At 38.5% G+C, this 13,588-nt stretch overlaps 1 protein-coding gene across 2 annotated transcripts; it reads right to left on the bottom strand.

Annotated features, from left to right (window-relative positions):
* Window positions 1-423: 423 nt before the first annotated feature.
* LOC149290355 (septin-5-like) lies at window positions 424-11,588 on the bottom strand. 2 transcript variants are annotated; one of them, XM_089489560.1, is made up of 11 exons: window positions 11,490-11,588; window positions 8,911-9,007; window positions 7,391-7,477; window positions 6,391-6,514; window positions 6,171-6,305; window positions 5,661-5,778; window positions 5,166-5,267; window positions 4,725-4,821; window positions 3,591-3,726; window positions 1,314-1,416; window positions 424-480 (listed from the first exon to the last, which is right to left on the bottom strand). In XM_089489560.1, exons 1-11 carry the CDS (start codon window positions 11,577-11,579, stop codon window positions 424-426), a joined length of 1,146 nt encoding a protein of 381 aa, XP_089345686.1. In that variant the 5' UTR covers window positions 11,580-11,588. The 2 variants fall into 2 exon arrangements, with proteins under 2 accessions (XP_089345686.1, XP_089345685.1); XM_089489559.1 differs by having other exon boundaries at window positions 8,911-9,041; window positions 11,491-11,579.
* Between the last annotated feature and the right edge of the window lie 2,000 nt (window positions 11,589-13,588).

The raw sequence follows: 13,588 nt of genomic DNA, 5'->3' as shown, positions 1-13,588 counted from the left end.
AGACCTTGGTGAAAGAAAAGATGATATTTTTTGTTAAAAATCAATATTTAAGAGTTTGTGGTTCGGAACAGAATATGCTCTTATTTTCATCACGTCGTGGAGTTGTCCTGCTTGTTTCCCAAAATTCTTCTTACTTATTCATATTATGTTTCTACAGGTCCTTTTAAGATGAAAACCGTATTGTGTTGGGGGGGGGTAAGCCTTATTGTGAAGTGCTTGGCTCCATTATAGTGAGATGTTAGAAGAGGAATGGGAGAGGTCGGTATACATAGGGAGGAGTTCATATTGGACGGGTGCTTAGAACAATAAATAATATACAGAGATGAGTCCAAAGATATCACGTCCATCTCAGTACTGGTCCTAGTGGTGACGGATTTTGGGGCGTGGGAACCGTGAAGGGTAAGTGCCGTTGTGATATGATGCTCACTGCTCTTGTATCTGTTGCTGCATTTTCTGCAACATTTCCTGCATCCGCCTCAGCTGTGGAAAGAAGAAATAAATACTTAAGAGATAAGATAAGGAGGAAAAAAGAAACACTTATTATGCTAACAAAATAGAACAGTAACAACATCATTAAATAGATGCTCCATTGGCCCCGGCAAAGTACTTTGTAAGTACTTTAATATGCATTTGTTTTCTGAAAGAAAATGTAAATATTCAAAAACCTTTATGAGATGACACAGCGCATCCACCTCTGTGTGCTCCCCCAATAGAAGGCTCGCTCAATTCTAAAGACTTTTTAGTGCAACATTAACATATAACATAAAGAGAGAATGACTATATACTATATACATCTTTAGATATCATTATTTTGATTGTATCATATCATCTACAATAAAATATGGTGAAAAATTGCGAAAAAATTACTTTTCTGATTTATACTTTCAATCTTTTACTCATCTATAAAATCTCATGAAAAAAACTGCTAAATATAGCTAAATATAACTATTTCAAAACCATTTTTTGCTATTTGGAACATCTTTGAATCTGTCCAATCCAAGGTATCCCATCAAACCATATATTTTTGAAAACGGGAGACCCCAGGGTATTTCAAATGCTAGTATTTTAACTGTTTCCATGTACTAATTCTACCACCAGTAGATCACTTTCTTCACCTGTATACAGTCATGACACGCCAGGCACATCAAATGTCATTAACTGTCCTTTTTTCGTGATATGGCACGTCAATTATAGTCCAGGGGTAAAAATCTGTTATTATCTGCTAGAAATATGTCTACTGCTGACATAAAGAAAAAGAGAAAAAACAGATGCGGCTTGTCGAGTGTTGAGTTTGGGAACCAAATAACACTCACCTCTTCATCCTTCATTTTTATCAGTTTCTCTGTCTCGGCGTCAGGTGTTGGCAATGGCAGAATTGGGATTGGGCTCTCTATCCTGTTATCCTGAGTTAGTTTGCTGTAAATGAGACAGACCAAGATCTTAGCATTATTTATTTACAATACAAATTATATTTACGTTTTGGGAAGAAGCTGAAGCGTATCAATAATATTCTGTGCGTATGGCTATTGTCTTATCAGGGAAATGCATCTGGCCCATAAACGTATACATAGATATCCGTGCTCACATACACTTATCCATAGACACTGATGCTCACACATTCATTCCCTTCTGCACTCCTTTACCCTTTCTGCACCTTTCGGCCGAGTGTTCGCACACCTAAGCCTATTGACCTTGATAATACCTAGTGACATTAGGGAGTTGAAATATTCAATTCTCATGTAACCCCCAGACGAGCTTTTAGAAGAATTCCTAGATGAAAATATCAGCACAGTTGCTTATCTCCAGGACCAGGATAAGAAATAACCATACACAACACAAAAGCTAGACCTCTGGAGACTCACATCTTGTACAATCATTTGTGATACTAGTAGATTTGTTATATTGGTAGATTTATTTGGCTTTTTGATTGGAGGGCAATTGTTTTGACAAGTGTTACTTCTCTAGCTCTAAAAAAAATTGTAACCCTGGACTAGCAAAAAATGGAAATCAGATTAGATGATTTTATAGGTTATTTGTATACCTTCATTTATTGATTGGCTTTAAAAAATCTTAAAAAAGAAAGAGTGTATAAAATCTTTGTTATGAGGCAAACAGTCGTGGATTTCCTTTACTCAAGAATAGAATTATAAATTAAATAATTGGGAAGCTATTACTTAGTATATGACGGTGTGACACTTTTACATTTAGAAAGATTAAAGATTGTGTGAGGGATAAGAGTAAATATTATATTAGAGGCAGGGCCGGCCCAAGGCAAAATGCCGCCCTCCCCCCCATTATCTACCCTTCCTATCCCCCCCCCTTGTACTTACCTTTCAGCAGTCCTGCGGCGAGTCTCCCTGTTCGGTCTCAGTGCCGGATTGTAATGCCGAGTGCCGGAAATGAGGAAATCTTCCGGCACTCAGCATTACAAGCCGGCACCGAGACCGAACAGGAAGACTCGCCGCAGAGGAGAGAGAGAGGGGCACCGAGCGGGTACTGACAGCTTGGTAAGCGAAAACCACTCGGCGCCCCTTTCTCTCTCTTTCGCTTTAAAAATAAAATAAAAAAGGGCTTGGGGCGGCAAAGTGCCACCCCTTCAAAAGTGCCGCCTGGAGCGGTTGCCCCACTCGGCTCCATTGTCAGGCCGGCCCTGATTAGAGGACTACACATCCAGAGGTGCATGTGGCGGCCATGGGGGATTCTATTATCATTTCCCAGTTCCAAATGTAATAGGCATGAGTTTTCACACTATTGGTATTTAGCGTAGAGATGACCCTAACCTTGGTGCAGTGTTCTGTATTTCTTCGTACCTTTAAAAAGACAAAAAAGTGACAAGTATCATCACTCAGTTACAAAGAATAATTACAAAGAATAACTATCTAGGATAGGAAGGGTTAATAGTATTAGTGGTGGCGTATTAGTAACTTTGTGTCGATGTAACATTACTTTGGAAGAGGCAAAGTTGTGAAGGGGATTTACCCTTGGACCTTAACACTGGAAAAAGTAAATTATTTATTTTGTGGTGAGATTACCCCTGAAACACTGAATATTTATTTTTTTCTTAACATCTGTTGATTTCCTGTTGATTAAATTCCTGTTGATACTGTCTGCTTCCGAAGGAACTTGAAATCTGAACATTTAATAAAGAGTTTTGGCCCTACTTATTCTTTGTAGTATAAAAATGACTTTTCTACTAATTAATGCTGAAATAATGTTTTCTTTAATCTTTTATTAACATTTTTCCATTTGATGATGCTTGTAAATCACACGAATTATTATTAGTAACAGTGATTATTGTTAGGCTTGGTGACTAGAGAACATGGCTGTAAGCGTGTTGGTTTATTAGTAAATATGGTTATTATCAAGATCAGTTTGTTTTGGTGTTTATTAGTGCATATGATTACTAGACAATTAGCCTTGCGATAAATTAGTCAAGTTGGTTATGGAGAAACAAGCGAGATGCAGGCGTTGGGCAAGCATTCCAAACATTTTCCTACCTGTTGAATGATAAGGTATATTTCCACAAGGTTGAATTTCTTGGGACCTTAAGAAAAGCGAGTATAATAGTGCAGCAATGTTAAGGCACTAACCTGGTCATCTGCTGGATACATTGCGCTCTGTAGTTTTCATAATGTACATCACACGTGACATCCTTCAAGTCGTGCATGTGTGTCCTGATCAGCATGTTCCTCAGTTTCACAAAATCACAATGAGACTGGTTCTCCACTGCGTACAGACAGGGAACACTAATGAGTGTCAACACCAACCACTGGCGCAACTTACAACCAGCAAAAGCGGTGCACATTACTCCTGGATTTGGAGTGAATTTGGTAGGAGGAAAATGTTTACCTAAGAGTGTGAACCAAAATTATGAAGGGTAGGCAGTGGTAAGTTTCTTGTAAAAAGACATAGCTAGCTCTGCAAAATGCACAGATAAAAGGGGGAAATTCAAAGATTTAACTATATATATATATATATATATATATATATATATATATATTGTGCAGGACCTTTTCTTGCAGGAAAGTTTCCCGGGATTAAACTCTTTATCTCCCAGCAACTTACTCAAAACTCATTGGTCTATGAGCAGAGTTGACAACAAAAATGGCAGAATAATTAGGAAGGAATGTTTTGTATTAAAATAAGGTGGATGTGCTAGCAAGGTTACCCCTTGAGAAGGTAACTTATCAGTTTTATGGGGAGTCATATTAAAGGGGGTCTCTGGCAAGGGGGATAGAGGAGCAGCTATCGGCTGGTCTGCTCTTATTTGAAGATTTTGGCCACTACAAAACGCTTGTTCTTTTTTTTAAATGTCTTCAACATCATAGGGTAAATGTGTATTGTGCATTGCCTTTTTTTTCAAGCCTCTATATTTACTGGGTCACTGGTCCAGGCTAGCCCCCGGACTGCCAAGTCGCTAGTCCTCCTCTCCTGAAGGCTGACAGAACCTTGACAAACCACACTGACAATAAGTTAAATACACCAAAAGCCACACGAATACCCATTAAAAAGAAGCATTATTTAAAGAATGCCACTCTACAGAGAAAGAAAGATATTTTAAAAGTCACTCAGCGGCTATAATAGAACCTAGTGTAGTTTTACTGTTTTAGGAGTTCTAGACAATTTCATGGTTTTAATATCTGAACTGCCTTATTTATTTGAAATGCAGATATTTTGTTAATGAAGTAAGAAGAGGAAAATTCTTTGTTTCACTGAAAACTCACCTTCCACAATGCCCCATGGGTATAGACGACCTCGTACCCTTTGACCTTTGGCTTCTACTACTGTGTTACTACCAATGACTGCAAAAGGGGCACTCTCCTGCAGCACAGAAAGAGAGTGTGGGTAAAATCCACGGCAAGTCAGACAGGACCTCAAAAGACTCTTTCCCGTGATTTAAAGAGTTTGCATGAAAGTGCCAAGATTTACCAATAGATGAAATGCCACTGAATAAAAAACTCTTTGTAAATTATTTAAAGGACACATACAGTCATATGTCTGAGGATCAATAAAGGTTGATTAATCCTTGTTTAGACCTGGAGCCACATAAAAGTGATTGAACAAAACATCCACTGTGTTGGAGGTAGTTAGCGGCAATGGATAAAGGACACACACAGTACAGACTGATAGGGCAGAGCAGATGGATTACTTGGAACTGTGTATACCTTTAGCTCTCTGTCCTGTTGCTTGAAGTCATCATCTTCATCAGAGTCACACTCTGGGAACTGATACACCTTAATTCCAAATTTTTCTATCTCTTCTCTGATCTGAAGAGACGGGCAAAAGGGGCATGGAGGGGGAAACAAACATATACTTATAAAAGAGGAAATGGGGCAAGTATGTGGCAGGGGATGCAAAGATGAATAAAACAGATCAAATGGAAGTAATAAAAATACTATAAAAAAAAAACTTAATGTTGCTGACTAAGCAAAGTCTGGTCTCCAGTTTCTTGAAGCTACAACTCCCACAAGCATCTGCTGGCCATAGAGATGGTAAGTGGCTAGTGGAGGTATATGGAAATGTAATGTAACAGCATATGGAGATCTCTATTGACTTGTGTTTTTATTAACTATACGTTTATGGTGCACAGGCTGGAAGGCGACTGAGGGTGACATGAAAAAATTGGCAGAGAAAATAAGGTTATATCCTGGAAGACTCACCCGCTCCTTCAGTTTGCGTATTTCACTTGGTATCAGGCAGTCAGCCTTGGCAATCAGAGGAACAATGTTCACCTTCTCATGTAGAGCTTTCATAAATGCCACATCCACAGGCCGGAGCCTATAACAGACAACAAATGACCAGATGTGACCAGATGCAAGTACAGGGAGGAACAATACACATATAGCAATAAGTGGCTTATGAAGTTTATTAAGCCCTTGATGTATTGTCTTGGGTTTTGAGTTACATTTACATACATAAGTGTATTTGTTTGTGGGGCATTTAATGTTGTTTGTTAGAATACATGCAAAAACTGTTTATTTTTAGAATATAGGGCACTAGAAATCTTGAGTTTGTTCTAGGAATCTTGAGTACAGTGGGGAGACTCTTTGCTGGGCAAGACAAACCTACACATGGACCTAGCACTGCTGTAGAAGTCACTAATGGCCTCACGCAGTAGAAAGACATAGCAGAGATAACACATTATGCATGGCTGAATTTGTATCTCTCACCCGTGTCCAAAAGGTGGTATGAAGTACAAGCAGCAATGCACCCTGTTATCTTGGATGTTTTTCCGGTTCAGTCCACTCTCATCGCGGAAATACTGTTCAAACTGCTGGTCTATGTAGTCAGTAATGGGCTTCCAGCTGTAGTGAAAGGAACAGTGTTTTCGTTGCATTGCATTAATACCACTCAGAAAGTATATATACAGGACACCACAACTTGGCTTACCACTCAGTGTTATTGACTGCATCTCCAAACCCTGGCGTGTCTACTATGGTCAGCTTCAATTTCACTCCCTTCTCCTCTATGTCTACTGTATGTTTCAGGATTTCCACCGTCTGACTAATTCTTTCTAAGATGGGACAAATGGAACATTAGACAAGCGACAACATCAGCTCGATATCTGTGTTAAAAAGACCCTTTTGAATATTCCCTCTAATATCATTACGTGCCAAAACCTTTTCATATAGAGCCACTAGTGCATGAAGCAATCAGTAATATAATAATATTATAGAAATATGGGATACAAACACGGGTGCAGGCAAATATATACAGTCAAAATAATGACAAAAATAGTGGAACCTGATTGAAAAAATATATATAAATACCAAAGGGTATATTACGCTTTTCACCAGTCCCAACTAGTCCTGTCCATGTAAAGCCAGATCATATTATCACATCATTCTAGGTTGGCTTTTTTTCTATAACATGAAATATATCATGCAATATAGGAACTCATAAATCAGTCGCTATTACAGAAAACGCATACAAAAATATTCCCATGATCTCACTCATTCATAAAAATGTCAAGATATTGTATTAAAACTAAATTATTCTGAATAATTGCTGTAGCCTTTTACATAGATAATGTTTATATATGCATATCCTCTAGCTTGGGGCCCTTCTTACGGCTTATGTTATATACTACTTGTTATGTCCTGTTTTCAATTGTACAGCATTGCAGAATACGATGGCGCTATATAAAACAATAAATAATAATATATATGTATGTATTAAATATATGCATAATTTAAATATATAGACATATAAGCAGGTAAAGTCCTTGATTTATGGATAATTTGTGGATAATTTAACATAATATATACCAGGACAGGAACTAGTAAATGAGAAAAACAAATATAAGTGGTAGGATAGCATTTAGTAAATCAGCTTTAACTTTTGTGATTCACATTCTGATATGCATAAAAGAGGAGGGGAAATCATATACCTTCTGCATTGAGTAACTTCCTCTCTTTGTAGAGATCTGTTAGAAACAGACTGTTCACTAAGGTAGATTTTCCTAGGCCAGATTCTCCTGAGATAGAAGATAAATCGTATTAATTGACAAAAATCATAGTATTTTTCAAAGTGTGTGTGTGTGTGTATATGTGCAAAAAGTTTAGGCAAATGAGAAAAAAATGCTGTAAAGTGAGAATGCTTTCAAAAATAGACATGCTTATAGTTTATTTTTATCATTTAACAAAATGTAAAGTTGACAAGAAGACAAATCTAAATCAAATGAATATTTGGTGTGACCACCCTTTGCCTTCAAAACAGCATCAGTTCTTCTAGGTATACTTCCACCTAGTTTTTTAAGGAACTCAGAAAGTAGGTTGTTCAAGCATCTTGGAGAACCACAGTTCATCTGTGGACTTGTTCTTCTTTACGTTGAAGATAGTTCTTAATGACCTTGGCTGTATGTTTGGGTCGTTATCATGCTGCAGAATACATTTGGGGGTCAATCAGATGCCTCCTTGATGGTAATAACGATGGATAAGTATCTACTTGTACTTGTATTAATTCTGACCAAACTCCATTAACAGAAACGCTAAAGAAACTCCACCATGCTTCACTGTTGCCGATAACCACTCGGTCTTGTACCGCTCTCCAGCCCTTCGGTGAACGAACTGCCTTCCGCTACAGACAAACATTTAAAAATTTGTCCACCTGCTGCCGTTTTTCTGCATCCCAGTTCCTGTGCTTTTGTGAATAGTTGAGTCACTTGGCCTTGTTTCTACATCGGACTTTTTCCGACACTAGATGATTGTAACAGGGTCCCCCTGTTTTCTGCCAATGCTCAGCTGATCACAATGCTGACACTGCTGGACATCTTCCGATGGCAAAGGGAAGTAAGCATGAAGTGTCTTTCATCTTCTGCGCTTTCCTTGGCCGACCACCATGTCTATGGTCTTCAACTTTGCCTGTTTCTTTGTGTCTCTTTAAAAGAGCTTGCACAGAACATCCAGAAACCCCTATCTGCCTTGACATTCCTGCCTGGGATATAACTTGTTGATGTAGTATAACTGCCTTGCGTAATTATACTGCATCAACAAGTTAACAATGACTTTTGACAGTAAACTGTCTTCAGAAACCTCACCTTGTTAGTGAGTTTTGTTGTTCCTCAACCAGTTTTTTTCCTCACACACAGCTGTTGATTATTAGCATCTGTTTGGTATAATTGTGTAATCATGATAAATGCCTAAAAAATCTCTGACTTTGTGCAAGGAAGAAGACTTGATGATGTTTTGGCACACCAAATATTGATTTGATTTAGATTTTTCTTCTTTTCGCTGCTTTGCATTTTGTTAAATGATAAAAATAAACTTTTCTATTTTTGAAAGCATTCTTACTTTGCATTTTTGTTCACAACTGCTTTAAGTGGTTGTATGGTACTGTATGTATACATTCGTCTCATTCATTAACACAATCCCAACCTCTTTTACAATGACTTGTTACTATTTCTCTCACCAGCAACCATAAGAGTAAAGTCGAATCCCTTCTTCACAGACTTCCGGTGAACTTGATTAGGTAATGTAGCAAAGCCAACATATTGCTTCTCTTGATCCTGTCAGGGAAACACAAGGAGAAAGTAACAGGATGATACCAAGTACAGATATAACCAAGACAGTACAGTAAAAGTGTATTGTTATAAACCCATAATCACATATTTCCTGACCTAGAAAAAGACAATGCGCTGAGATGACATTTAACATCAATATTCTTCATATTTTATCATGTTTAGTTGGGTGCCCTTACATACAGACACAACAATCATCACTTCCGGCATATATAGCTAATCCTGCTTTGTTTTGCAGGAATTTCAGTGATTAGCAAATTAATTGTACAAATGTTATTACAACTTACCACTTTTATTTATCAGACGTCTGTTATAAAAATACATCCCACCGAAAACTATCCCTCTAATAAAATAATTTCCGGAACAAAATTCCTTCCAACCCTTCCCATCAATTTTTAACTGTCTCATCACACGACACCCTACCCCTCTTTTAGTGTTCGAGGTCTAGCCACTCATTACAAGATTACAAGATTGATACAAACAGGTTCCTTTCTTCTCCAAAACTACGTAATCCAAGCACCACAGAACTTATATATGAGACAGGGGTTGACTGACCTGTCAGCAACGGCTCTCCCAAAACCAACTCTGTATACAGAAAACCACTTGAGGTCTCGATCTCCTATGACAAGTTAGAGGAAGCACAGACCTCATGCTCCCCTGGTAACCACTTACCCATACGAGAGAAGTAGATCACTCAAGCAGTTATGAGCTCATACATAGCAGACCGTGGGTTTGCAAGCAGTGTCTTTGAGGCCAGATGTATTATCTGTCAATCTGAGGTTGTTTCACAATAGATTTACTGTATCAAATGCTGTGTAAATTGTTGCAATAGTAATACTTATTTAATATTGATGGGCAACCATAGAGATGACTGTTCTGCTTGACTGTACTGCGTCTGCATTAATAATGGGCGATCAAAGAGCCTAATATAGGGCTGATTGGAAGTGGTGTTTTTTTACAAAACAAATTTTGGTCACTTTAAGCTATGGCATCCCTAGAGGCATGCAAGGTCCATAGCCGTGCCACACATTTAGCCTTTACTACAAATGACATAAAATAGACTTTTGATGGTTGCATGGGTGTTTACTAGATGGTTGCAATAGTGTTTAGTTGGTATCCAGTATTTTCCTCAGAGTGAAGCGGTTTTCATAAATGTGGCCCTTATGAGTGGGACAACCCTGGTCCCAAGGCCCGCTTTGACAACTCTGGGACACTTCAACTATAACTTTGGATATTTATCAAGGTTTCCATAACTTGATATATCTTGTGATACTTGCTTATTTTCCTCAACAGGCTGTCCTTCATGTAGCCAATGTTACTTTTTATTAGATACACTTTCTGCACCGAGGATTGTATTATATATATGTTGATCTCCCCCACCAGAGATAGTTAAGATTTTTTTGTTAATTGTATCATTTAGTCAGTCCTGTCCAAACATACTGATATATAGTTATATGATTCTGTGAGCAAAATTACCAATTACCTTTAGGTGATCTCTGGGAAAGAACACCACCGCTTTATTTTATTTTTTTATACTGCCACTAAATAATGAGTATCTAAGATTCCTTTTTATTACCAGCCATATAAAGGGGTGTTATAAGTAGGGTATTCCTGAGGTGCGCGTGTACAACTACAGAGTGGCGGAGTGGCAACTTTGAGCCGTTGGGGCCAAATGTTGTAAAATAGTACAGGAAGCCCAAAACACATTTGGTAGTCAAACACACACGCATACCTAAACAAAAATGGCCTAGTAAAAAAAAAACTGGTGGTGATCCAAATCACAGAAGTGAAGGGCACTATGCCACACTTCCAGCCCTTTCATGAAACACATTTGTTCCCACCAACTACATCAAGTCCCCTGATTATATCTTGGACAAAGCTCCATGTAAAGTCTGACCGGCAAGAGTGCCCAGCAAAATTACAAGCATTGTTAGCTACGACTCTGCTCCGTTACAGGCTTAATGTTCAATCTGCGGGCTATCCAGTGCAATTTATCCCCTGCCATTTTCCCTTGTCATTTCTATATAACTGAAGAGGAACATGCAAATCATCTTGGTCTTTAGTTCCTAAGCAAACCATTTAGCATAAAAGTTGTTAGGAGGAATCCACAGCAGCTGGAGACCCTCTCATTCTATACAGTCTGTATCTCTTGCCGCTTCCCCTTCTTCCTGGCTTTTGCCTCCATTGCTAGATCACCCCTCCCCTCTTGGTTGTTTGTTAACCCTGCATAGTGTCACTGTACTATGTAAACCTTTGTCCTCTCTAAGAGGTCTCATTAAGTGTAATGTCTCACTAGGTGTCATCTCAACTTAGTGCTTCAGAGCCAGGAGGAAATGCAGGAAGCAAAATAACACAAAACAACATTCTATCAAATTTTTTATATAACATTAGAATTTTAATGGAAGGCTGTTTACGTTTCCCCTTCCTGTCTCCTACATCTCCCTCCGATACCCCCTGTCCCGCTTCTTACCTTTAGTTTCATAGGGTACGTTCTCTGAGTCAGAGTAGTAGGAGACAGCAGTCTCTCAGCCAAAAGTTCCTGAATTATGATGGCATCCATACCCACAAGCAACGGCTGTTAGCACAGGAGTAGACTCACCAAACACACACACGCATATCCCTCCCCTTCCCACAGTTGACCACATCCATATATCTGTCTGTCTGTGTGTGTGTGTGTGTGTGTGTGTGCTGGAGTATGTTTTACTGCCCTCCCCGGCCACTACTCTGGAATTTCCTGTAGTTCCCCCTTGGAAAGAAATCTCAGTTTATATGAGAGGGATAATCAGAGAGATAGAGTGAGTAGGAAGGAAGTCATTAACTCTGTGCAGCCTGATGTGCCAGCCACACTCCACTTCTGAAAGAGTTAATTTTTTTTCAATAGAAGAAAGGTCTGCTATATTTTACTATAACTCAGTGACAATCACGCATACATTTTTATATATATAACTTGCCGGTGTGGGCCTATAATAATGAATAACAAAACCCTCATGATAAGAATTCTGGATGTTTGCTTTAACTTACTGTATAGGCGGGGCCCAGAATTTTTTTTTTTCTTGAGACCCACCACTGCCATGCTGAGCATGAGCAAATACTTGGGTCCCAAAAGAAGGGAACTTTACAGAAATGATCTTGTGTTGCCACGATGGTAATTTTATATTCAGCATTATTAATTATTGATATATGTGACGTTACTATAATAAATATTGCTTAATAGATATACTTGAGCTGTGGGTTGAAAATGCATTATTTACAAAACCCTCTTACAGGCCTGTGGGAAAGGCAATTATTTCGGGAAAACGCCATTTTGGTCGCAGTAACAAAGCCACAGACACAGCTGCTCTGGAACACAGCTATATCAGGGAAATGCTATTTTTAAGACAGTTGGCAATTTGTAATCCTCATTCATAAAATTCCACCGCGATTTAGAACCAAGTCACATACACATAGTACAGCTATTAACTGCACAGTCTCAGATTGGAGCTCCAGAGCTTCCAAAAACAATAGGCCTAGATACGTCCATGTTTAAATACAGAGTGGCAAGTTCACATCACATTTAGCAACACTGTAGATAAAGGAAAACCTTGCAGCATTCAGCTTTGCCGCAAGTCCATGGCTGGATTCTTGTACCTCAGATAAATGTACCAGAAATTCAGTATCTTCCATTCCATAGATTAGAAATGTTGCCATGGATCTTTTTATCTGTTGCCATGGATCTTTTTATCAATCCCAGCAGAATTATGTCGATTCTGGATATTGGAAAGACCAGCATCCAAAAGAAACAACATATTAATAATAATACCATAATTGATACATGACACAATTGTATTACGCACTTTATCTTCATGTCCCACTATTCCCCATTGAAGCAGGTAGCTCCCTCTGTTCTACTGTCATTATGTTAGTACCTTTAGTGTAAGAGATTGGTGACGACTCTGTAGTGCCTCTGTAAAGCTGTTTCCAGAAATATTTTAGGGAGAAACACTAATTAAAAATGTGCGGTGCTGCAGGAAGATGGCAGCTCTTACATACAGAGCTAGACAACATAATTTAGTTCATGCTAAAGTAAAAAATGAATTCAAAATCAATTAGCATTATAAAACAATAAGGAATATTCTAAAATCTGACGGGTCTCTGTAACCACCTGGTAAATGCATCCCCCACCTTTATCACATAATGTTTTACTTGTTAAGTGGAATGGCTAATTCAATGTAATTAGGATGGTCACGGAAGCCATTTTTTCCAGGACAGGTATGCATTTCACATGTTGCTGACCATCGCACATAAAGTGTTACCTTGCAGTACATGGGATATAACATATATAGTACATACAGAACACACATCCCATTACATCAAAAGCCGTAATATCTAGTTGGTCCGCTTAGTGCTTATAACAACCTCCACTCTTCATGGAATGCTTGCCTCAAGATTTTGGAGTGTGTCTGTGGGAATTTGAGCCAATTCACTTGAAAGAGCATTTGTGAAGTCAGCCACTGATGTAGGATAAGAAGGTCTGGATCACAATCGGCGTTACAATTCATCCCATAAGTGTTTAGTCGGGCTGAAGTCAGG

This window comes from Sceloporus occidentalis, unplaced genomic scaffold (genome assembly GCF_023333645.1).
Source record: "Sceloporus occidentalis isolate IW3139 unplaced genomic scaffold, rSceOcc1.0.p SCAF_40, whole genome shotgun sequence".
Classification (NCBI taxonomy): Eukaryota; Metazoa; Chordata; class Lepidosauria; order Squamata; family Phrynosomatidae; genus Sceloporus; species Sceloporus occidentalis.
This window is presented reverse-complemented; position numbering and strand designations above follow the sequence as displayed.